At 38.4% G+C, this 27913-nt stretch overlaps 1 protein-coding gene across 9 annotated transcripts in view; it reads right to left on the bottom strand.

Annotated features, from left to right (window-relative positions):
- AMBRA1 (autophagy and beclin 1 regulator 1) overlaps positions 1–27913 on the bottom strand; it is a 182743-nt gene that overhangs the window by 44683 nt on the left and 110147 nt on the right. For all 9 annotated transcript variants that reach the window (XM_037838594.1, XM_037838595.1, XM_037838593.1 and 6 more), the window contains one exon: positions 6922–7032. In XM_037838594.1, the coding sequence (XP_037694522.1) occupies positions 6922–7032 (111 nt within the window). The remainder of the gene's footprint in view (positions 1–6921; positions 7033–27913) is intronic.

Here is a 27913-nt window from a genome sequence, read left to right as displayed (position 1 = left end):
TGTGAAATATAACATACATAAAAAAAGGTATAGCTTTCAAATGACGACTTAGCAAGTAGCTATAGAACAAATTTCAAAGGTTACAGTTCCACCATTTCAATTCTTTCCTTCTAGCTATTCTAGTACCCTAGCAACTAAGAAAAAGAAAATTATACAAAGATTCAGTATTCATAATCCTTTGTTAAATTCCGTCTTGTGTGTGCTACCCCTTCCTCTAGTTTAATCACTTTCCCGATCTTTAGGGATGTCTAGGCAGTGACCACCCTAACCTGTTCATGTTGAAAAGGAGTGTCAGCTTTATGAGTAAAGGGGACCCATCTAGTTGATGTTCTTGTAGAGGCTACTGCCTCTGGGTTTGGGGACTTAGCTGGCATAGGAGCACTCTAAAGGATTTAAGTTTCTGAAGAATACACTTAGTGAGTGAAACTTTTATTGAGTCCCAGACAGGGATCTGGGTATTGAATAGACAGTTGTACACTGATGTTCATAGCAGCATTATTCACAATAGCTAAAAGTAGAAGCAACCCAAGTGTCCATCAACAGACGAATGGATAAACAATGGAGAATCATTCAGTGGATAAACAATGGAGTATCATTCAATATCATTCAGTATCATTCAGAACTACAAAGGAATGTAGTTCTGATACATGCTATGACATGGATGAACTTTGAAGATATTAGGTTGAGTCAGATACAAAAGGACAGACATTGTATGATTCCACTTACATGAAATAACTAGAATATGCAAATTTATAGAAACAGAAAAGTGAAGTACAGGACACGGGGGATGGGGTGGGGGAGAAATGGGGAGTTAATGCAAAATGAGTGCAGGGTCTCTATTTGGGGTGATGGAGAGGTTTTGGTAATGGATGGTGGCAATGGTAGCACAACATTGTGAATGTAATTAATGCCACTGAATTATATGCTTGGAGTGGTTGGGCTAGGACATTTTATGTTGTATATATGTTACCACAATTTAAGAAAAAAGAGACAGACACTAAAGAGACAATGACAAATGTAATACCTGATCCTGGACTGGATCTTATAATGGAGGAGAAAATGTCCAAAAGAACATTATTGGGACAACTGAAAAAAATGGAAATATAGTCTATATGCTTTATATCAAATGTTAAGTTTCTTGAACTTGATAGCTGTATTAATTAGGTGAATAAGGGAATATCCTTGTTCTTAAGAAATACACATGGAAGTATTAAATGGTAAACGAGCATGATGTATGCAACCTACTCTCAAATGCTTAGAAAATAAATACATGGATGAATGAATGGATAGATAGATATAGTGTCATAAAAAATGTGGCAAAATGTTAAAAACCAATAAATCTGGATATCTGGGTAGGATGTATATTGGAGTTCACTATTGTTTTTGCTATTATTTTTACAACTTTCCTGTAAGTTTGAAATTATATCAAAATAAAAAAAATTTTTTTAAAAGCACAGAAAGCAACAATACCACAAAAACAAAACCTGCAAGTTTTTATTAGAGATATATACAGAAACTACATGTTACTAAAGGGGTCACCTGTGTACTGCTGGGTAACACAACAGGCCACTTGTAAGGACTGCATTAAGTAATAGCTACCTGTCCTAGTTTGCTAATGCTGCAGAATGCAAAACACCAGAGATGGACAGGCTTTTATAAAACGGGGGTTTATTTCACTACACAGTTACAGTCTTAAGGCCACAAAGCATCCAAGGTAACACCTCAGCAATCGGGTACCTTCACCGGAGGACGGCCAGTGGTGTCCGGAAAACCTCTGTTAGCTAGGAAGGCAGCTGGCGTCTGCTCCAAAGCTCTGGCCTCAAAACGGCTTTCTCCCAAGACGTTCCTTTCTAGCAAGCTTGCTTCTCTTCAAAACATCACTCCCAGCTGCACTCTCTTTCCTCCCCGCCCCCGAGTCAGCTCATTTATATAGCTCCACCGATAAAGGCCCACCCTGAATGGGCGGGGCCACGCCTCCATGGGAACATCTCATCAGAATCACTGCCCACAGCTGGGTGGAGCACATTCCAAGCAAATCCAACCATCACCAAAATGCCTGCCCCACACAAGACCACAAAGATAATGGCATTTGGGGGACACAATACACTCAAACCGGCACACTACCTAAGGCATTTGATTGTCACATGTAATCAAGAAAATCTCTGTTGATAACTGAGAAGAATTTAGAGTAAACCAAACCCAAAGGGAAGCAAATAAGTATTTGTCTCTTATCAGTAGGCTGCTGATGTCATGGAGGTAATAAACCAATTAAAATCTCCAAAGAAAAAACAAACACAAAACAACCCCCCCTCAAAAAAAAACATAAACTTAAGAAATGTATAAGATATATATGAAGAACGCTTTAAAACATTCCTAAGAACACAAGAGAGACTTGAGAAACGGAAAACCACACCATGATCTTAGATAAGATATGATATAAAGATATTGAATTTCATTAAGTTAGTTTATAAATCTAATGAAGTCACAAAGATTACACTAACAGGATGTTTCCAGTGGGGATGGTACTATCATATGAATAAGCAAACAGATTCCTGGAACAGTATTAAGATTTCAAAAAAATGTATTTAAATACACACAGGAAAGTGAATATGATGAAAGTGACTGCAGATCAATGGGGACAAATGCTCTACTCTAAAAATAGATTAGGACAAATGAGTAGCCATATGGTGGAAAGGTTGGAACACACTTTGCTTATTTGGGACTAGGTTAAATTTCCTAGTAAATCAAAGATTTAAATGTAAAAAATTAAAACCTAAAATTACTAAACGATCTTAACAGTGACACAAAATCTAGGAACCATAAATGGAAAGATGGATAATTCTGAGTACTTAAAATAAGTTCCATGACAAAAATAACCTTCACAAAGTGAAGAGACAAATGACAACTAGGAAACTCCTATTATAAGTTAATTTTCCTTATTAGAGTTCCTACAGAAGTGATAAGGAAAAGATCAGTAACACAATAGAAAAATTGGTAAAGCACACACACAGGTCAAGGTAACTTGCAAGCACAAATGGTTCTTCATTATATGATGAGGTGTTCAACCTCATTAATCATATCAGAAATACAAATTAAAAATACCAATATACTATTTTTTTACCTATCAGATTTGTAAATATCAAAAAAAGTGATAATACATTCTACTGGCAAGGTTTAGGGCAACACACATTCTCATAAACTGCAGGTGCAATTATAAATTGGTACAACCCCTAAGGAGGGCAATTTGGTAATGTCTATCTAAAATGCACATACTCGTCTTCCCTGAAATTCCATTTCTAGGAATTTATCCTATACTTACATATGTAAAATGAAAAAAAAAAAGCACACTTTGTATAGCAAAAGATTGAAAACAACTTAAAAGTCCCTCAATAGGAGACTAGTTACAAAATTATGGTATATTCATACAACAGAATACAAGGCAGTAATGAAAACAAACAAACAAAAACAAAAAACAAAAAACACAAGCACTTTATATACTGATACAGAAAGATTATCAAGAAATTTTAGAAAGTAAAGAAAATAGTAAAGTAAAATTATAAAGTATAGAGATGCAAAAGAGTATGTATAACATACTACTATTTGGGTTAAAAAAAGGTGGAAAACATAAAGTTGAATTTGCTTATATATACATGCAACACCCTTGAAAAGATACACAAGGAATTGCTAGTAGTGGTTGTCTATGGGGAGAAGTGTTGAGTGGCTTGGGGACAGGGTTGGGAGACTTTTCACTGTATATCCTTTTATAATTTTTACATTTTTGAACTGTGAATGTATCATCTATTTAAATTATAATAAACAAATATGACAAAATAAACAAAACAGTGGTAAATAAATTATGGCAAATGATATCTGGGCTAGAAATCTAGAGACGATGTTTTTTAATGAAGGAAGAGGTGGATTGCAGTTGATTCCTAGCAGAGGTAAAGAACTGATTACTGGACATTTGGCTTATGAATACTTATTAAAAAATGGATGATAGTTACTGAGGTTTCACTAAGAACAGGACATGAAAAATTAACCTCATTTTCCTTATCTGATAAGGATACCAGGACTGGCATATTCGGGAATGCCACAGACAGAAAATATCTTGATTTCTTTAAGGCATCTGACAAAATCTTACCATATCCTGCAAATAAGATAGAAAAAATGTGGACTTCAGATGTTAACAACCAAGTCCAGGGTGTTAATTCATGGACTAAAATCAACACAGAAGGTGTTCACAATAACATACTACAAGCCTTGCCATTTATTCACCATTTCTGCTAACCATCTGAAGGAAGATGGAGAAAGTGTATTTATCAATGTGGTAGCCAATACAAGACTGAGAGAGAAATGAATCAATGTTCAAAGAGATGTTGAGAGGCAGGAACTAGAAACTGCAATTAACACTATAACAATAAAACTTAAAAGAAACAGTAACAAATGTATTGCACCAATGCAAAGTGTCAACAATAGGGATGGGTACATGGGAACATTGTATTATTTACATGACTTCCATGTAAACCTACAACTTCTCTAATTTAAAAATATATTATAATTAGTGAAAGAAACCAGACACAAAGTAATACATAGTGTATGATTCCATTTATATAAAATGTAGATATAAATAAATCTATAGAGACAGAATTTGGTTAGTGGTTATTCAGTGGCTGGGAAACGATAGAGGGATTAAGAGATGACCGCTAAGGGTTATGGGATTTTTCTTTTTGGAGTAATGAAAAAGTTCTAAAATAGACTGTAGTGATGAATACATAACTCTGTAATTATTCTAAAAGCCACTGATTGCACACTTTGGATGGATTGTATGGTGTGTGGATACATCTCAAAAAAATGCTTTTTAAAAAATCTTAAGAAACAAATACAAATCAGCCTTGGTTTTTAAAACATTCAAGCTGCACAGACAGGTAACTACAGGATGACAGAGTCAATTGGTAGTAATGATTAGTAACAATTAGGCTAAACTAATACTATCCAAAGCACCACTATACTATGAAATAGCTCACATATGGAATATTCTATTCAATTTTGGCTCCCCAAAAAAGGGAAGCAGAACTGTCAAGGATTTGGAAACCAGATTGGAAAAAGTAATCCAAGGTGTGGCCTTTCTCTCTCTAAGCCCAACTTGACAAATTAATTCATTAGCCTCCCCCCTATTGCGGGACAGGACTCCCAGGGGACCGAATCTCCCTGACAACATGGACATGACTCCCAGGAATGAGCCTAGCCCCAGCATCAAGGGATTGAAAATGCCTTTTGGACCAAAAGCTGGAAAAGAAAGGTAATAAAATAAGGTTACAGTGACTAAGAGATTTCAAATAGAGTCGAGAGGCTATCCTGGAGGTTACTCTTATGCAAGCTCCAGCTAGATATCCCAGATGGCCACAGTACGCCAAGCCCTAAACAACAGGAGTTCTGAAATACCTAGGTCCCTATCTGAGATTCTATAAAAGTTTCACTCACTAAGTTTATCTCTCAGAAATGTAAATCCACCAGAGTGTTCCTATGCCAGACAAGTCCTAAAACCCAGAGGCATCAGCCTCTTTAAGATTAACAACCAGATGCAGCCCCCCTCCCCATAATGTCAACACCCCTTTTCAATATGAACAAGTTAGGGTGATCACTGCCTAGACACCCCTGAAGATCGAGAAAGTGATTAAACGAGAGGAAGGGGTAGCAACAGACAAGATAGGATTTAACAAAGGATTACGAATACTGAATCCTTTTATATAAATACATATTTTTAGATGCTATGGTATTAGAAGAGCTAGAAGGAAATAACTGAAACTGTGGAACTGTAACCTATAACATTCTTTGAAATTACCTGTATAACTACTTGTTACACTGTACTTTGAAAAGTTATCACCTTTCTGTATATATGTTATATTTCACAATAAAAATAACTGAAATTGCAGAACTGTAACCCATAAATTTCTTTGAAATTTGCTCTTTAGCTACCTGTTAAATCTTACTTTGAAAGTTACCACTGTTATGTATAAACGTTAAATTTCACAATCAAAAATGTATTTAAAAAATAATCTAAGGAAGTTTGGCCTGAAAATAAAGATTTAAAGGGAAATGACAGTTTACCTTCAAATATTTAGAGGGCTGTCAGGGGAAGAGGCATCATTAGACTTAAGACTATGCAGCTTCAGAGGGAGGAGAATTGACAGGACCAATGGAAAGACATGACAACAAGGGAAATAGTGGCTCAGTACAAGAAAGAACATTTTAACAGGAATTTACCAATGACAGATTAGGCCCTCTCATCAGTGCAGCCTATCATGAGAAGTATTTAAGCCGAGTGTGAACTGCCACTTCTTAGGAATGTATGAGAGTGGGTCCTTCATTATATAGAAAGTGAAATGAGAGGTCTAAAATGTTGTGATTCCAATTGACTAATTAAGACATGTATTTCCCTAGAAGGAAACTGGACTGTCAAACAGATGTTTTAAATCACATATCAACCATGTCACATTCATTTCATTCCATCCAGATCTGAACTAATAAATGAGTTTAACATAGCTAGAGTCTTTCCTCAAGGGTCACAGGGTCTGGCTCTCAGTTCCTACACTCCCTTTTCTTTCTCCTATTCTCAGTTCCACCCAAACTTTTAGCCATAGGTCAAAGAATTACTAGTCTGCAAACTCCTTAGGGCAGAGACAACATCTTCATTTTGTGTTCACCTTAGTGCCTAGCATTGTTTGTTGCTCAGAATGAGTGCTCCATACGTATATGCTGAACTGCTTAACTGAGAGTTGCAGAAGAGCTGCAGAAATGGCACATGGCAACCAGCTGCTCAACGAGAGGATGAAAAATCCAGTGTTACATGAGTTCCTGAGTTCTGGTTCACCAGTAAAAGATTCCCTTTCTACTAGTACCCCCAGCTCTACCTTGGCTTACCATTACTGATTTCTGGGAGATCAAACTTGGTGAAGTCCCACCACTGAAGCCGGTAGGTAGTGTTGGCAATGTTACTGGCCACAGCAGACTGTCCATCACCAATCACCGCTCCTGACGGGGGAGAAGACAGAGAGCACATTACATTATTTATCTACATGTTTCTGTTGCAGAACATAAAAAAATACTTGGATTAGTAAGAGATGGGGAAGAGGAAGAACCACAGTTGAGAGTGAAAAAAGCTGATGAATCCCATCTATCAAATCCTTGTCTCAAAGAGAAACCAGGCATGTTTCTCAAACAAGTATACTACATAGAAATATAATCTCATCCATCACCCCCTCCCATTATTACTTAACATTTTATTTAGTGCCAACAATGTGGCAGGTAGTGTATACAAATGCCATCTGATAGGTTCACAATTAAAGAGGCAGATGAGTTTTGACGAAAATGTGGGGAAAGAAAAGTGAAATAGAGTGGATACCACTGACACAGAGAAGTAATTAGCATTTCAGTCCCTGGATGTCTTTGTAGTAAACAATGCTATTTGGGAGAAAGCATCTACTTCTTGGTATGTGAACTTCTTCCTAATAAAACATCTCAAAAGGATGCTTCCTCCAGGGAAGAGGCAGCCAGCATACAGCTAACTGGATAAAGAGAGTAAAGAACAAATGAGATAGTATTTGTTGATCTCTTCTGGACTCCTTGCAGGTAACACAGCAGAAATTTATGAGCCTAGCTTTGCAGCAGAATATCTTTATTAAGGCAATATTTTATAGTCCCCCCATGAGACCTTCCTTGAATTCAGATTCACTTGTAATATCTCATGGTTTAACCTTCCCTGAGATATACACTTCTGTATGACATTTTTTTCCTTGGTAACCAATTAAATAAAAAATGGATTTTTTTATAACAGGGTGACACTTTAATTTGCAGTTATATTTCATTTACATGAACATGTCATTTCCTCCTCCTCCTTCTGAGGTGCATTTCACAGACAACCACCCTTTTAATCAGACATAGCCAAATCCTCTTGGGAGAATAGAACATTCTTGTATGCTAGACAACCTAAATGGTATGCTCTGCTGCAAATCAACTCCTACTTTGAGAATCTGAACTTGCTATAGCTTACTAGCCTTGGAACAATGGACAATTTTATACTCAGATTCTTCAGTTTCACCCAGGCTTTCTCCTCTGCATATCACTGCAAAACAGTCTCGTTATCTATTCTTGTAAAGAGCTCACTCACTGTTCTCCTACTCCTTGTATTTCCCTAGTCTTTCCTCATATGGTCAAAAGATTCTTCAGGGATAAAATGTCTACCACACAAGCCACAAAATATGAGAAATGTATGCTTTTCACTCTTCTCTAACTGCATCAGAAGGCTCTTTCAACTTAGTTTTATTAATGATGTCCTTGTCCCAGTTTCAATTTGTAAGGAAAAGGTACAAATAATGGTTCCTTTCCAAGATGATGATACTTCTGGGTTATGTATTCTCAAAATAGGCAATACTGTCCCCCTGGGAAGAAAAATGGTTGGGGGTGGGTGGGAATCTTAGTACATAAACAGATATGCAGTACATCTATGACATTAAAATTTCATGGGCAAGGGACACGTAGGGAAAAAATGTCTAAAAAGCCTCCTTAGGAGGGTGGTAGCGAAATAAATGTTGAGAAACACTGTTTACCAATACCCCCAAACCAACCCACTCTTTAAAATCTTGTAAATCCAAAAACAATCCCTGAAGGCTTGAAAAAGAGGCAGCATTTGGTGGTGCTATCAATGAGCCCACTGACCTTAATCTCCTGTTGAGGGTCCTGTGGCATATCACTCAGATGATGTAAATATAAGCCCTTGCTTAAACCTTCACAGAAAATTCTCCAATAATAATAATCTGATTCGAGAACTATTGCTGAACATCTGGGTCATTAGGAGGGTAAGCTCCCTGCAGTACTTTGTTAACAGTAACTTTCTTGATTTTTCTAGGCCTTCTTGATGTTGAAAATAGATTTTCAGTTCCAAGGTCTACCACTTCTCTGGAAAGAATTATTCAGTTTCATTCTAACCCAGGCACAATTCCATTGAGCTTCTGAATTGTTTCCCTGGGCTGCTTATCTGGATAGTTGCCATCTCCCTCTGGCCACTGGTCCCTCTCAAATTACTTCAGTTCCCTATCATTTCCTCCAATGTCTAGCCAGAAAGCATACAGCCCAAAATGGAAGAAGGCAAGCTGACTTTCTCAGCATATGATGAACAAAATTCTAGGGGCTGGGAGAGGGTAGAAAATAAATTGAAGAAACAAACTCCATATTGTAGGAGTTTAAAATCTGGGGGATGGGATAAGAGCCACAGACAGGAAATAGTTGAGGAATAATACCAGACGCTTTAAGAGGGCTGTGAATCTGCAACTGGGACTCCAAATCAGAGCCCTAGAAGCACCCATGGAGACAGTCCATGTCTCAAGAAGCATCTTCTGGAGCACAGCTGTGCAATAAAATAAATAAATGTGGTTTCACTGTGTGGAAGAGATTAGGGAGGTGTTCTCCGCCAATGGTGCCAGAGTGCTGAGGAGGAACAGAGCCAGGCAGAGTTGATTTTCCGTGCCGTGTAAACATAGATTAAGGGAGGTAAAGATGCCAGTAACAGATTGGAGCATTGTCACCAGGTTCTCTTCTGGCAGAACTACAGCCCAACTGAGCCGGTCTCTTGGAAACATCAGGAAGAAACCTATAAAAAAAACCCCAACCATTTAGTAGGCCTTTGGCCATTATGCTGAAAGTACAGGAAAAGTGTCAGAGGGAATTAATGGACTGAGCTCCAAAGTATTTACACAAGAGGAGGCACTTAGCCTCAGAAAGCATATCCTGAGAGAACGCTGAGGGATTTTTAAGGCCTCAAGGTTCTCCCAAATAATAACGGAATGGCAAGCTAGATGCAGGGTTTCTCAAGCTCTGCACTATTGACATTTTGGACCAGGTAATTCTTTTGGTGGGAGGTGCTTTGCGCATTGTAGGCTGTTTAGCAGCATGCCTGGCCTCTACCCACTAGATGCCAATAGCACCTCCTACCACCAAGTTGCGACCAAAAATATCTCCACACATTGCCAAAGGTCTGCTGGGAGACGAAACTGTGCTTCATTGAGAAACTCCAAGCTAAATAAAGATAGCCTACACTTTTAACTCCAACATAGGTGCTCTTAGAAAGGACCACTACTGGAATACCCACTGCTGAAAATACACTGTTAGTGATGCTGATTATGGAAAAGGACTAATCAAAGGAACAGCATATTATACTTGTGCCTTAGCCAGCTTCCAGTTTCCCACTTCTGCCATGGATTAGAGTCTGGCATAGCTTGCATGGTTTCAGAGAATATAGGCTTCAGAGTCACATGAATCTGATTTTTGATACTTCCTGAAAAAATTTACTGTGTGACTTTGTGTGAATTATTTAATCTCCCTGAATCTCAGTTTCCTTATTTGTAAAATGAGTATAACAGTTCCTACAACTTATAGGATCACTGGAACAACAATTTATATTCGAATTGGGACAACGAATACAAAGTGATGGCAAGTTATAGCTAATAAATTACTGCTATTATCGTTATTTTAATCAGGTACTCCAATCTCTGAGTGCATTTCTTCTATAGGCACAGCTCTATAATCAATGGCTCATAATTGGAGATCCTTTTGTAAGACTGGCCCAAATAGTGTACCAGGGTCAAGAGAGAAACACACTCAAATTTTAGGATTTAGGTCAAATTCTAGGTCCTATACTCTTTGGTAACTTTTTCCCAGAAAAAGAGCCCAGGATTTTCATGCAAGTTCTTGTAAGTGATGGTGGGAACACTAAGACTGTCAGTTCACTGTCAGTAATGGTAGTCCATTTTGTGTCATACAACGGAGAGTTCTTCCCCTGGAGCCTCAGAGCAAAAGAGGATATTAGGATTATTCTGAAGAAAGACAAAGAAAAGGGGAAAGGACACCTATCAGGAAACAACAACAGCAAAAAACAAGCTGCCAAGTTTCATTTTCTGGGTCAGGTCTTTAACTTATAGACCCTGATGCTTCAGGAATGTGTCTGGGTATACAATCACAGCATTCATGACAGTCTCACAGCAGGTAAGTGCTACCAATCCTGACAGCCTATATGCATATCTCTGCTTCTGCTTCTCTCAGACTCCTCTCTTCTTTTGCTTAGAGAGGAGAACTAGGAAACTTTTTCTAAAACAGCTTCTTAGCCTCTCTCTAAGATCTGTTCTAGGAGCAAGGAAATGAAGAGTATGATTCAACAGTTCAGCGAAAATACTGAACAATGGGAATCATTAGTAAATCTATCAGAAAAGCTAATTTGGGGAGAGTAAAAAAAGGGCAAGTTACAAAGAAGGAGAGGATTAAATTACATTTCAATCCTACACTTCTGCTCCATTTGAGGTTGCCTAATTCTTGATGGCCATCTTTGTGCTGGTGCTGGGAAGATGGAATAAGAATGGAGATGGGGGTACAAACACTCATCAGCCTGGAAACACAATTACTATCTTCTGCTTGGTATGATGTGGAGCCAAGAAACAGCTTGTTAAATGGTCAGCAGAGCTGACTAGAAAGCCTAGGGCAGGTCCAACTGAACTTAACTTTTAAAATTTCTTCTTATAAATCTAGTCACAAAAGATCACATATTGTATGATTTTATTTATACGAAATGTCCAGAACAGGCAAAGCTATGGAGACAGAAAGTAGATTAGTGAATACTGGGGGTGGGGGCATACATGCATGAAAGGATGGGGAAGTGACTGCTAATGGTAGTGATGATTGTTGCAAAACTCTGAATATATTAAAAACCACTGAATTGCATACTTTAAACAGATGAATTGTATGGTATAAGGATTCTATCTCAATAAAGCTGTTATTAAAAAAAAAAAACACTATCCAATATAAATTTTGGTGAATCTCGGAGGTAAAATAAGGTGATTCCATTTTTGGTATCCATTTGCATTTCTTTAACTATTTATTGTTTTTTTTTTTTGTTTGTTTGTTTTATTTGTTTACTGGCTCACTGTATTTCTTTTAGTGTGTACTGCCTATCCATGTCTTAAATACATTTTTATCTTTGGTTATTTAAATTTTTTCTTATGGACTGCCTCAACTCTGTGTAAACTAATAAATTGGCTATATCAATGAAAAAAAAATTCTTAGCGCAACACAAAACAGGTATTTGAACATAAAAATCAACCTTTCTCTCTAAGCGTATACTAAATAGCATATACTTCACATTCTTCTTTCCAGAAAACTTTATTCAAATGCAGTCCTTAAATTTGTCCTAAAAAGGGTCTGGTATAACTAAGCATTTACTCACACTCATTTTGTCACCTTATTGCCATTTTAATAACTTTGTCTAAAACTATAGGCAATTATTTCATAGGCTAGGGACATGGAAAGAATCCTTCAAGGGCAGAAGCATCCGAAGTTTCTCTTACTCCCATTTATCATTCTAACACTGAGGAAAATGGCTACACACATGTACACATAAAATTTAAAATAGCAGCTTTATTGAGACAATTCATATATCATAAAATTCACCTACTAAAAGTGTACAATTCAACATGCTCTAGTGTATTCAGAGTTGTGCAACCATCACCAGATTCACTTTTACAACAACCATTACTATTATCAAATTTCAAAACATTTTCATCACCCCTAAAACACCTTATACCAATTAACACTCACCACCCACTCTCTCCTCCCTAGCCTTAGGTAACCACTACTCTATTTCTTTCTTCACAGCTTTGCCTCTCCCGGACATTTCATATAAATGGAAACATACAACATGTGGCCTCTTGTGTCTGGCTTCTTTCACTCAGCATAATGATTTCAAGGTTCATCTATGTTATAATACGTATCGGCACTTACTATTTTTGTGGCCACTATTATGGCTATACCACATTTTATCTAATCATCACTTGAGCACTTTTTGACTATCATGAATAAGGCTGCTACAAGCATTTATGTACAAGTTATTGAGTAGACATAGTTTTCAGTTCTCTTGGGTATATACCTAGGAGTGGCATTGTGGGGTAATTCTATATTTAACTTTTTGAGGAACTGTCAAACTGTTTTCTACAGTGGAAACATTTTACATTCCCACCAGCAATGTATGAGGGTTCCAATTTCTCCACATCCTTGGCAACACTTGTTATGTTCAGTCATTTTAATTGTAGCTATCCTATGGGTAAGAAGTGGTATTTCTTTGTGGTTTTGATTTGCATTTCCTTAATAACTAATGAGTCTATACACCTTTTCATGTTCTTACTGGCCATTTTTATAAATTCTTTGGCGAAGTGTCTATTTGAATCTTTTGTCCATTTTGGCCAAATATATTTTGAATGTATTTATAATTCCCACCAGTGCCACCCCAAAGTTTACTGGCCAGAGTATAAAGAAATCTTTCTTATTTTTCCTTTGTCTGTCTTCCTAAAATGTGTTCCATTTCCAAGCATTTCAGAATTCTGGGGACAACCTCATATTATCCATGCCTTTAATCTTTACTAATGAAAGAGACCCAATCTTTATAAGCAGCCTTCCTGGATCACTGATATCCTTTGCCTCTCTGTAAAGTAACCTCCTTAAGGTATAGCAGCCAGAGAACTACATATCATGTTCCTATTTATAACTGAACCACAGGTTCGTATGAGAATAAGATGCTAATTTTTACTTTATAGAAAATACACTGCATGGAAACCTGGTGATCATAAAAGTATCTGAGGAAACAAAATCAATTCACATACCATACAAGTCACCTATTAAAAGTATACAATTGAACGTGCTCTAGTGTATTCAGAGTTGTGCAACCATCACCACATTCAGTTTTACAACCGTTACTACTATCCAATTTCAAAACATTTTCATCACCCCTAAAAAAAAGTAGGGTTTCAAAGACTAATTTCTGACTATATTACCTATAGCTGAAACCAAATCTTCACTTTGTCCTAAAGCTAAAATAAAAGATAAGAGAAGTATCAGAGGACCTCATTGTCTATAAAAACACAAACTCCGAAAATAAAACCCCAAACCTGGGAGGCATATGTAAGTATCTATAATTCTGTTATACTGGTGTAATATATGTTCTGAATGAAGTATGTGGTATAGCTACCAGATTTAGGCTGTTTAATAACTGTTTTACTGGTTGCTTAAACTGATGTAGAGATCAGTCATTATACAAATTAAGTTTGAAATACATTTAAAATGGATTAGAGGGTTAATATTTGTAGACTTCAATGGCTATGTGTGTTCTCAGCAGGAATCAGGTGCCTAAATTGACTTAATTGTATTGTTCAATAAATTCCTAAAGGCTTCAAAGCTCATTTTCTGAAGAACAAGGGTAATATTGGTCCACACACAAATCATGAACTTTAGGGGAAGGCCCAAGAAAAATACTATTGAGGTCAAAGGCCAACAAATGAGGCAAAAAACAACAAACGATAGCCTCAGAGCTCAACAATGAAATTAATAAGGCCTGGAGTACTGATGGTATGCAAGGAAGGGAAAAGAAACAGCTACGAAATATTTCTATGCCTCACAGCTTCATCAACATTTTTCTTAAAATAACAATTCAACTGAGGATTATGTGGTCACAGAACAAACTTTATAATAGGCCAAGAGGCGAAAGAGAAAGTAACCTGATGTTCATTAGGACTAGAGCAATGGATAGAGCCTTCCTGTCCAGAATTAGTAGTACAAAGACTCTGGTATTAGCTTTAAAAATATGCCTTGAAAGACAAAATGTACAACCCAGGAGCATGTACACAGTCATTCACAGACATGGCTGAAGTCACTTACATTAAAAGCTACAGGAAAGCAGTTAGGTCTGATGGAAGAACATATTTCCATGCTTGGCATAGCCATTCTCCCTTAAAAAAGTTGGTCAAATGGTCTGAGGTCACTTCTAAACACAACACATGGCTCATGCAATCAGACCTAGTGAGCCTCAGAAAGCCCACAGTTAGTAGGCTGCCTTAAGACGACTTTGCTTCCTGATTCAGGGATCCCTAATGCTTCAATCACATTGCCTTGAACGTACTAGTGTCATCCTAAGTTCAGCAACTTGTTACCACTCCAAAGCAAAGGGTAAAGTAAGCTTCTCTTTTCTGGGTCCTGACTCTTTCTATCACATTAAAACCCATGATTAATTCTGACTGCAGGCCAGAAAACTGGTAGCTCTCTGAAATCAAACTAAGATGCCCCTGTGTGGGTACAGATGAAGAGGCTGAGGCCCGTTTTCATCACCATTCTGTAGACCTGCCCTTCTTTGATATATATATCCTAATGAAGCAATTACCCACACTTAGACTAATGATGTAATTGGGACAGGTAATTATGAAAGCAGATCATCCATTTTCAAAGAAATGAATATCATTACCTTTCTTCCACCCACAAACATTATTTAAGACAAAAACAAATAAGCTCATAAGAACACATGCTTCTGAAAGATTATTAGGAACAACGTTCTAAAACTCACAACATTCAGGGGAAATGGGGTGAAAAAAAGCCTAAAAACAAAAACCAAAAGCCTGGCATTCACTCCTGCCAGGCAGGGATTTCCTTAAAGCTTCTACCTCTGACAGAAGACATGCAAGTGGATAAGCGTATTAAGAATTACTCTACCTCCCCCACAACCTGGCATTTCCTATATTTAGGTTCCAGCAACCTCTGTTGCTGGGAGGACAATGGCTTAGGCAGGTCCCTGGGTGAAGTCAGGAAAGAAGTTGGAAAATCTGTCATCTTCTCATTACTGCACAATGGAACTCTGCTGGAGGGGGTGCCTAAGCAGCACAAGGGTGGGCAGGGGGTGGGGGAAGATGGCAAGAGGGACTGAGGGAGAAAGGGATGAGAGACAAAGATAAAGAAAGCAAATGAATGACTCAAACACTGAACAACTCTCACCAATCACTTATCTTAAATTGCTGAGATTCCAGCAGTTTTCACTGTTTGGTAGAAACACAAGTGAGTGGAATTGGACCAGAGGGTCTTTGGGCTTGTTAGCAGCAGGAGGGAAACGACCTTTATTGCTGCAAAGAGGATGCAAATTTCAAAAGCCTAAAATCTGCAATGAAGAGAAATTGAAATGTGCTGAACGTGGGTTTGACTGGCAGCTTTCCTCATCTGTCGATCATAGGGTAATAAACACTGGGAGACGGCAGAAATGAAGATAAATGCTTTCAGCAGCACCATTCCCCACCCTCCCCCCCTTTTCCGCCCCCACCCAGCACATGACAAGAGAGTTAAGCAAGAAAATAAATCAGCTTCTTAACCAACTCTTTTGTTAAAACTTTCCTTACAGGCCACCTACACGTGAATTATTGCTCTATGAGCCTACATTCTCATTAGGGGGCCCAGCCTGTAGAGGGTGAAAAGCTCCTGTCAGATCAGCACCTGTATATTTCAGGGTAAAGCATTAAGTGGCTGAGTCAGTTGGGGCCAACATTTAAGAAAGAGGTCAGACTTATGCCCCACAGAGGAAAGGCACAGAACCCCCCAAGCCTGAAAGTCTCTAACTCAACGCCTGCTTGCTCAGTACACACCAGCATCTGTCTGGAGGAGATAATGGGTTCTAAGGACATCATGGTGTCACTTCACAGCAGTCAATGCCGCATTTCTATTCACCTAGGGTTAGAAAAGCTAGGTTCTGAGTCCTAACAATGACTGTAGACAAGGGTGAAGTCAGAACAGAAAGTGGACGCCAGAATACAACATCCAGTTTTGAGTACCAACTTCACATTCACTCTGGAATGAAGGAAATATTTATCAGGTTAATAATTTTATGGGTTTCCCATAAATAGGTCCAAGGGAAATGTTTCTTATTTTGGGACCCATGACATTTAGATAACATACCCGCAGACTTGGTTTTTGTAAAGGGACTAGGGTTTTTTGAATAAGGTCAAAAGGTTAGCAATTCCTAATAAGTGTGATGGAAATTGCTTAGAAGATGATTGGGAATTTAATAAAAAGCACATCCTGATTCTGCTAAAAGTGGGCCTAACAAAAATCTTAGTAACTGGATCCTTTTAAGACATTCAAAGAGACAGTCTGCACTACTGACCTAGTCAGATTGTTCTCTTTCAGACCCCAGTGGTGTGTGTGTGTGTGTGTTGAGACCTTGGTCTGAGATGCAGGCATCCACTAGAGGAAAGACAGGAGCAAAAAGAAGTGGGAGACAAGGGTATAAATCTCCCTGGCAACGCAGGATATGACTCCTGGGGATGAATCTGGACCCGGCATAGTGGGACTGAGAACTTCTTGACCAAAAGAGGGATGTGAAATAAAGTTTCACTGACTGAGAGATTCCAAATGGAGTCGAGAAGTCACTCTGGTGGACATTCTTATGTACTACATAGATAACTCTTTCTGGTTTCAATGTATTGGAATAGCTAGAAGTAAATACCTGAAACTATCAAACTGCAACCCAGTAGCCTTGACTCGACAGTGTGATTGCAAAAACCTTGTGGATCGCATTCCCTTTATCCAGTGTATGGATGGATGAGCAGAAAAATGGGGACAAAAACTAAATGAAAAATAGGGTGGGATGGAGGGGATGACTTGGGTGTTGTTTTTTACTTTTATTTTTTATTCTTATTCTTTCTGGTGTAAGAAAAATGTTCAAAAATAGATTGGGGTGATGAATGCATAACTATATCATGGTACTATGAACAGCTGATTGTGCATCATGGATGACTGATGATATGTAAACATATCTCAATAAAACCGAATTTAATTAAAAAATAAAAAGCATCTAAAAAAAGGTGGGAGAAAACACACCCCCAGTCTAATCATGATAAGACATCAGACAAATACAAATTGAGGGACATTCTACAAAATACCCAAGAAGTAGTCTTCAAAAGTGTTAAGTTCATAGAAGACAAAGGAAGACTAAAGAACTGACAAACTAGAGAATACTAAAGAGAATGACAACTAAATACAGCGTGGTGTCCTGGAATAGAAAAGGAAAGGACATTAGTGGAAAACTGGGGAAACCTCAATCAGTCTGTAGTTCAGTTAATGATATTGTACCAGTTTCAATTTCTTGATATTGATAACCAAGTTTATTATGATAACTGATATTCCTTAACTGTCCTGTGTTCATGTTAGATGTTAACCTTAGAGGAACTTGGGTAAAGGCTGGACAGATTCTCTGTTCTATCATAGTGACCCTTCACGAAGCCTAAAATTATTTCAAAATAAAAAATTAAAGGAAAAAAAAAATAAGTAGGAGAGAGCATGGTGAATGGGTCTGTTTCACACCATACACTGCTCAGAACTTGAGTAGTTCCCAGAGCCAGGAAAATGCTATGGGGTCCTAGGAGAATGGTACTTGTCACAGAAAGATAGAAAATTTTAAATAGTTTCTAATTAAAATTTACCATTCAGACATTAAGACCAGGTACAAAGTGGAAAATCAATACTTAAGAGCCACATATCTTGATGTTCTAGTTTGCTAATGCCGCCGGGTTGCAAAATACCAGAAATGGATCGGCTTTTATAAAGGGGGTTTATTTGGTTATAAAGTTACAGTCTTAAGGCCATAAAGTGTCCAAGGTAAGTCATCAACAATCGGGTAACTTCACTGGAGGATGGCCAATGGTGTCCAGAAAACCTCTGTTAGCTGGGAAGGCACATGACTGACATCTACTCCAGAGTTCTGGTTTCAAAATGGTTTTCTCCCAGGATGTTCCTCTCTAGGCTGCAGTTCCTCAAAAATGTCACTCTTAGATGCTCTTGGGGCAAATAAGATTTTTCCTCTCTTAGCTTCTCCGGAGCAAAAGTCTGCTTTCAACGGCCGTCTTCAAACTGTCTCTCATCTGCAACTCCTCTCTTCTCAGCTCCTGTGCGTTCTTCAAAGTGTCCCTCTTGACAGTAGAAAGATTGCTCCTTCTGTCTGAGCTTATATAGTGCTCCAATAAACTAATCAAGGCCCATGCTGAATGGGCGGGGCCACACCTCCATGGAAATTATCCAATCAAAGTTATCACCCACAGTTGGGTGGGGCACATTTCCATGGAAATAACCTAATCCAAATGTTCCAACTTAATCCCCGCTAATATGTCTGCCCCCACAAGACTGCATAAAATACATGGCTTTTTTTGGGGGACATACTATATACAAACCGGTACACTTGACAACTGCGAAAAGGATGCACCTAGAATCTAGACAACACTCCTTATTAGCTTTTCTGATCTTCAAAATCTCACCTTCTCCTGGAAATTTTCCTGAATTCTAGAAAAATCTATGCTTACCCCAAATTAGCTATTTTTGTATCACAAAACACTCATCATTTTAGGTTACCTGGCTACAAGCACAAAAAATTTGCTTTGAGTTCAAGTGTTTATGTTTCTAGGTACAACTATCAATTTTCAGTTGGTACTGAAGAGTCTTTCCTTCTTCTTTAGATGGTGAACTTGAGAGATGGGGTCAGTTTTACACTCGTATTTAAAATACCATACAGGAGAACCTAAGATGGCAGCTAGGTGAGAAAGGGCAAAGAAACACCTCCATGAAAAATACTAGATAAAAACCAGAAAGTGACCCAGAACACCAGTTTCAGCGATGCACCAGCTGGACAAGGACAACGTCTGCTGAAACCACAGGGACCGTGCATTTGGTGAAACTGGAAGTCTGCATTCTGAAACAACTGAGTGGGCTGGCTGAAGGCCCCGCGGCTGCACTGTGGTGTGGGGAAACCGGGGGTTGGCGTTTGGAGATGGACTAGTTCTTTAAATAAAAAACAAAACAAAACAGAAAAAACAAAGAACCCAGGAGCGGCGGCAGTTACGACAGTGAGAACTGCACAGCAAAGCATGGCAGGAGCAGGCTGTGTCAACTTCTCGTTGTCTGGCGTGGAGGACAGACCACTGCTGATTCCCTCAGGGCCAGGGGGCAGAGGGGAGAGCCCAAAGGAGAAAGAAACAATGCTGCTTGCAGCCGGCTCCCCGGCAGGCTGGAGACACTCCTGCCTGGGGCCATACCCACAGTCCAGAGCTGCGCCAGGAAACCCAGTGTGATGGGGAGGAGTGTATCCCACGGCACCGCACACATGCCACAATATCGGTCATGGACAGCAGCCTTGGGTGCATACACAGCTAGTTGTCCCGGAGCTGGGAAGGCAGAGCTGTGCAAAAAGGGGGTGGGGGGCTGAGATGCCCCATCCAGTCATCTTTGCAACAGGCTGGGAGCGACCCTGCACGGCCCAGCGGCCCAGAGCTTCCCTTGAGGGATGGCGCACACTTGTGATGTAGCACAGCCTTCCCTCAGCAGAGGTCCTAGAAGATAACAGCTGAGAAAGGGGACCCGCTCGGAAAACCCAGGGACGTTACGTCAATGCCGGGGACTTGTGGGCATTGAGTGAAAATCTGGGGCAAAACTGAAATGAAGGCTTAGACTGTTGCAACAGCCTTGAATCTCCAAGAACACCTGGGAGGTTTGATTATTAAAGCTGCCCTCCCTCCCTAACCACCCAGACACACGCCCCACAAGTTGTATTTTTTACAACTTGAAAGAACCCTATCAAGCAAAGCAAATGACAAGAGGCCAAAAACAACAGAAAATCTTAAAGCATATGATAAAACCAGACGATATGGAGAACCAAATCCCAAACACCCTAATCAAAATATCAGAAGAGACACAGTACTTGGAGCAATTAATCAAAGGGCTACAATTAAAGAATGAGAGCATGGCACAGGATATAAAGGACATGAAGAAGAACATGGCACAGGATATAAAGGACATAAAGAAGACCCTAGAAGAGCATAAAGAAGAAATTGCAAGAGTAAATAAAAAAATAGAAGATCTTATGGAAATAAAAGAAACTGTTGGCCAAATTAAAAAGACTCTGGATACTCATAATACAAGATTAGAGGAAGTCGAACAATGACTCAGTGTCCTAGAGGACCACAGAACAGAAAATGAAAGAACAAAAGAAAGAATGGAGAAAAAAATCGAAAAAATCGAAATGGATCTCAGGGATACGATAGATAAAATAAAACATCCAAATTTAAGACTCATTGGTGTCCCAGAAGGGGAAGAGAAGGGTAAAGGTCTAGAAAGAGTATTCAAAGAAATTGTTGGGGAAAACTTCCAAACCTTCTACACAATATAAATACACAAAGCATAAATGCCCAGCGAACTCCAAATAGAATAAATCCAAATAAACCCACTCCAAGACATATTCTGATCTGACTCTCAAAGACTGAAGAGAAGGAGCAAGTTCTGAAAGCAGCAAGAGAAAAGCAATTCACCACATACAAAAGAAACAACATAAGACTAAGTAGTGACTACTCAGCGGCCACCATGGAGGCAAGAAGGCAGTGGCATGACATATTTAAAATTCTAAGAGAGAAAAATTTTCAACCAAGAATACTTTATCCAGCAAAACTCTCCTTCAAATTTGAGGGAGAGCTTAAATTTTTCACAAACAAATGCTGAGAGATTTTGCCAATAAAAGACCTGCCCTACCTACTTCAGATACTAAAGGGAGCCCTACCGACAGAGAAACAAAGAAAGGAGAGAGAGATATAGAGAATTTTAACAGACATGTATAGAACCTTACATCCCAAATCACCAGGACACACATTTTTCTCTAGTGATCACGGATCTTTCTCCAGAATAGACCATATGCTGGGACATAAAACAAGCCTCAAAAAATTAAAAAACAAAAAACAAAAAACAATTGAATATATCCAAAGCACATTCTCTAACCACAATGGAATACAAATAGAAATCAATAATTTTTGATTTGTAACTCCTCTATTTACTTCCTACATGATATAAAATACACAAACTCTAATGACAAATCAGTGGTTTTGGACTCAATGCAAAATATGTAATTTTTGACAAGAACTATATAAAGGTGGGGGAATGGAGGAGTATAGGAACATAGTTTACGTGTCCTATTGAAGTTAAGTTGGCATCAAAGAAAAACAAGATTGTTATGGATTTAAGAGGTTAAATTTAAGCCCCACAGTAAACACAAAGAAATTATCAGAGAATATGACCATAGAGATGAAAAGTAGAGTATGGGTTATGAGATGTGGGGCAAGGGGCAATGGGGAGTTAAGAAATGAGTGTAGGGTTGCTGTCTGAGGTGAAAGGAAATTTCTAGTAATGGAAGGTGGGAAGGTGATAGCATTACAACATTCTAAATGTGATTAATCCCACTAATGGAATGATAGGGAGGGGGTGGAATGGGAAGATTTAGGCTGTATATATGTTTCCACAATTGAAAAAAAACACAACAGTCTAAATAGATGACAACTGAATGCCAAGGATGATCCTGGATGGGATCTGAGGATGGAGGACAGGAGGCTCAAAGGGACACAGTTGAGACATAAGAAAAAAAAAAAAAAAAAAGGAAATATAGAATGTAACCTTTGTATCAATGTTGAATTCCTTGAACTTCTTAGCTGTGCTTAATGGGATTGTATAAAAGAATGTTCTTGTTCATGGGAATTGTATATGTGAATTATAGTGTTTGTTCAAGGATGTGTACAGCTTGCTCTCATGTTCAGAAGACAGAGCAATAGATGATGGATGATAGGAAGGGAGGGAAGCAGGGAGGGAGGAAAAGAAAAAAATGGTGGTGTGACAGAATGTTAAAGTTGGTGGATCGGGGTATTGGGGGATGGGGGTCAGGGTACGCTGGAGTTCTGTGTATGGGGTTTGTATTGTTTTTGCAACTGTTCCTATAACTTTGAATTTATTTCAAAATAAAATTTAAAAAATACTATATAGTCATGGGACTTAGAATATTGTTATTCATACAGTAAACATGAAATACATAAGAGTGAGGAGGACAGATAGGAGCTGCAAGGAATGTCACTGCCAGCCTTGCAAACTGTTCCTTCTGCAAGAGAAACAATATATCCTAGATAGTATTTACTATCTAGGACAGGCTGAATAACATAGAAACACATCATATGTTGGGGGAATTTTCAGCCTGCTATATACACCTCCAGGCATGGGAATAAGCAACCATAATGTGCAAGAAAAGCTAACCTTTAATTGTAAATAAACCTAAGCATTCATCAAGAAAACAGTTAAACAAACTACAAACAACTATACTATTGTTTAGCAGTCATTAAACAGAATACAGTAGATCTACATGTACTGACACAGAACAATGTCCTTGCTATATTGTTTTGTATAATCCTACCTCTGTTAAAAAACAAAATGGAGAAAACCATATACCTGTGTAAAAAAATATATATGTCTTTGCAGAGAAAAAATTTGGCAGGATACATTCAAAACCAATAAACTTATGCCCAAACTGGGCATAAGAAAGGTAAGGAGTGACAAACTTTTTACTATATTTAGTTTAGTATTATCTGAATTATTTACAATGAACATGCATTACTTTAGAAATTTATAAAGGAGGGCAGGGAGAGCAAGAAATTAATTTTATAATGACCCATCCAAAAATTATACATTTTACTATTTGATCTTTCCTATATTTAACATTTACATTTATTTATTCTCTGGAACTAACTAGTTGAAAGATTTGGGAAAAACTCTGGTCCTAGATTTGCAATGAAATTTGTAAATATCAGGATCTCTGCTTTTATTGAGTACCAGTCAGAATAGTACCCTGTGAAGCCCTTCAAGCATCTAAGAAGTAGGAGGATTATGTCTTTGGTAGCCAATAAATCTATGCTATGTTACTAAAGAGGAGCTAGAATAATTCCAATTCTAGGTAAATATCTTATAGAAAATGCCACATGTGCACACAAGGAGATATGTCAATGAAGTTCAAGGCACAACTGTAACAGTAAAAACCTAGAAAGTTAAATGTTCATCAGTAAAAAACTAGATAATAAAATGTGTACAACTGAATATTAGAATGCTATGCAACAACGAAAAGGAACAAATCAAATCAACGTTAATGTGGTTCAATAAAAAAAAACCATAATATTAAATTTAAAAATTGTAAAATGATATATATATAAACACAACTCTTAAAACACAAAACAATGATATTTTACAGATAAATTATAAAAGATGGACTATAATTATATAAGTCAAATTCATGATAGGGGTTACCTCTGAGAAGAGTGGGAAATATAGTTAGGGATAAGGATCGTCAAAGGGAACTTCAACTTTATCTGAAATGATTTAATTTTTAAAAATTGAGGCAATGTGAAAGGAAACAAAATAAGCTTCAGTGGCAGAGAGATTCCGAAAGGAGCCAAGAGGTCACTCTGGTGGGCACTCTTACGCACAATATATTCAACCCTTTTTAGGTTCTAATGAATTGGAGTAGCTAGCAGTAAATACCTGAAACTATCAAACTGCAACCCAGAACCCCTGACTCTTGAAGACGATTGTATAAAAATGTAGCTCATGAAGGGTGACAATGTGACTGGGAAAGCCACATGGACCACACTCCCCTTTGTCCAGTGTATGGATGGATGAGTAGAAAACTGGGGGCAAAAAAAAAAAAAAAAAAAAAGGCACACAGTGTTCTTTTTTACTTTAATTGTTCTTTTTCACTTTAATTTTTATTCTAATTATTTTTGTGTGTGTGGTAATGAAAATGTTCAAAAATTAATTTTGGTGATGAATGCACAACTATATAATGGTACTGTGAACAACTGAATGCACGCTTTGTATGACTGCATGGTCTGTGAATATATCTCAATACAATTGAATTAAAAAAATTGAGGCAAATAGGACAAAATGTTAACTACTATTAAATGTTGGTTGTGGGAGCACAAATGCTTAGTATCGATATATGTGTAATTGTCTCAAATAAAATGCTTTGGGATATGGATTCACACTAAATTCCAAAGGTGGGCAGAGATAGCCAGATTCCGTTAACTTGGAATTCCTGAAGTAAAAGATTACACCCACAGAAATATGTCCCACATATTGATGAATCAAATTTAAACCATGCAAAGCCTGCTACTGCACTGGTGAGACCATCCAGCAGGCAGCTATGAATGACATATGGTCACACAAACATATACCCCACAAAACCAGAGACTCTAAGGCCATGGGTTTCCTGGGTTCAAACTGGGAACCATCCGTCAGCACAGAGGAAATGTGCGAACAGATGCCCAGCCCCAAGCTTCTCTCTTAGATGGCATTTTGATGCCTTATAACATCTTAACTCTAAGACAAGAAAGGCTTATTTTTAACGGTAGGTTAGATAAATTTCTAAGAAAGGCTTGTGGCAAATTTCCAATCTTTAAAAGAGGAATTTCACAAACGAAACCCAAATGAGATTAAGATGTGTTTTAGTTTCTTCCTTTTTGCCAGAGATGCTTACACACACTTCTCAGCAACATTGGACCTGCTACCACACTTCAGGGATACCTGTGAGGCAGAGAGCATGGTGGTGCACATGCCATTTTTAAGACCAACTCTGTTGCTGGTCATTAAAAAGAATGCATGACAGGGGTATTGGCCTACCCCACCTCGATGGTTGCTAACATGACCACAGACATAGGGGACTGGTGGTTTGATGGATTGAGCCCTCTACCATAGGTTTTACCCTTGGGAAGACGGTTGCTGCAAAGGAGAGGCTAGGCCTCCCTATAATTGTGCCTAAGAGCCTCCTCCCGAATGCCTCTTTGTTGCTCAGATGTGGCCCTCTCTCTCTAGCTAAGCCAACTTAAAAGGTGAAATCACTGCCCTCCCCACTACGTGGGATCAGACACCCAGGGGAGTGAATCTCCCTGGCAACGTGCAATATGACTCCCGGGGAGGAATGTAGACCTGGCATCGTGGGACGGAGAACATCTTCTTGACCAAAAGGGGGATGTGAAAGGAAATGAAATAAGCTTCAGTGGCAGAGAGATTCCAAAACGAGCCGAGAGGTCACTCTGGTGGGCACTCTTATGCACACTTTAGACAACCCTTTTTAGGTTCTAAAGAATTGGGGTAGCTGGTGGTGGATACCTGAAACTATCAAACTACAACCCAGAACCCATGAATCTCGAAGACAATTGTATAAAAATGTAGCTTATGAGGGGTGACAATGGGATTGGGAAAGCCATAAGGACCACACTCCACTTTGTCTAGTTTATGGATGGATGAGTACAAAATAGGGGAAGGAAACAAACAAACAAACAGACAAAGGTACCCAGTGTTCTTTTTTACTTCAATTGCTCTTTTTCACTTTAATAATTATTCTTGTTACTTTTGTGTGTGTGCTAATGAAGGTGTCAGGGATTGATTTAGGTGATGAATGTACAACTATGTAATGGTACTGTGAACAATCGAATGTACGATTTGTTTTGTATGACTGCGTGGTATGTGAATATATCTCAATAAAATGAAGATTAAAAAATAAAAAAATAATAAATAAATAAATAAAAATAATGCATGAAAACTTGCAAACTTCCCTATAAGCCCCTTGTGGCGTGGGTAGCATCATGAAATAAACTTGCAGTTAACACTAAGCTAAGGGCCCTTGTTCCTTACAAAATCACCTATCCTCTCTACTCTCCTTGCTCCAACCCATCTTACAATGCCAGATTAATTGACTGACTGTTTTTAAAAGGAGAGCTTTGATTTTTGATACTCACCTGCTCAAAAAGCTTTAATATTTCCTCACTGCCTAGACTGAGCTAGACTCCTCAGTATGCTATTGAAGGCCCACAACAATCTGTCTGTAGTCTTATCTTTCTGTGCTCATCTCCCACTGCTCATCATTCATATCACTTTGTAAGTGTTTTAATATATCCCCACTTTTTTGTTTTTGCTCACAGTGTTTCCATTTTCTAAATTCCTCCCCCTCTCCCGTCATAAATACTTACCGATAACCCCCCATCCCCACTCTTCTTCAGGGACTCTCAAATGCCCCCTTTTCCAAGAAGCCTTTTCTCATCAACCTGACATGATCTCTGTTTTGAAAGCCCCACAGCATTTTGTTTCTCTTATTCTCTCATATTCCTTCTGCTCTATCTCCTGCTTTCATGTCCAGACAGGACTCTCTAACATTATCCACTACACTTGAGGATGGATTTAAAATTCAGTCCATCCAAAGCCCAGCTCATAATCTACGAGCCAAGTATACCTGTTTTATTCTCACTCAATACCTTCCCTGTACCTGAATCACCACAGTACATTATGAATAGGTTCCTCTGATGTGTAAGAACCCACACAATTTTATCATTTTTATATGAAATATCTTGATGTTTTGCCTAGAAGGTATGCAACAACTGCATATTAAATACAGAAACAAAAGGGTTACTTGGATAAGTCTGACTCTAACTGACAAAACCGTCAGCTCCTTAAGAGTAGGGGCTATCTTAAGTCCCTCTGAGAGACCTAAGTACTCTGAATCCTTGCACACTTAAGAGCACCTTGGACAAAGCATATAATTGCAACTCAGTGTGTTGACTTGAACCCAAAATGCCTTTGGCTTTGAGAATTACACACTCAACCAGCAGAAGAACACTTCCAGAATTCCTAAAAACCATTTTGTTTGATTTCTGAAACTCCAGGTTCTAGAAATCTACCTAGTCAGTACTCAGGGCAGAGTAAACAGTCCAAGAATTTGCTTCCTTCATAATTGTAGCCAAAACAAAGCAGGAGCGGGCAGGGTTCTGACTGGATGTTGGTAAAATACAAAAAAAAGTTTCTCCCTTGGCCTCTGGAGGATCCAAGCTGGGAGCAGACCTTCCCTTTGTTCACCCCTGCAAGGCTCTTGCTATGAGGCCAACAGGATTAGCACAGCCATTTCATGATCTGAAAAGTCAGAAAAGGCAGATGGGGAGCTTTTCACTCTAGGAAATGCCTAGTAGTCAGAGACATTTCTGTTTCTGTTCAAAAGATAAGCGGGGATGCTGAGGTTAAAAAGCAAAATTTCCAACAATGGTTAATGAAAGGTTTGGAAACAATGTACAGAATTAGGCAATGGGATAAACTCCAAGAAGAGAGAAGCAGGTGCCAGATGAAAAATGCAGCAGGGAATCAGCACTAGATGTTTTCATGCATTGAAAAATTTCCATGT

This window comes from Choloepus didactylus, chromosome 6, assembly GCF_015220235.1.
Source record: "Choloepus didactylus isolate mChoDid1 chromosome 6, mChoDid1.pri, whole genome shotgun sequence".
NCBI lineage: Eukaryota > Metazoa > Chordata > Mammalia > Pilosa > Megalonychidae > Choloepus > Choloepus didactylus.
This window is presented reverse-complemented; position numbering and strand designations above follow the sequence as displayed.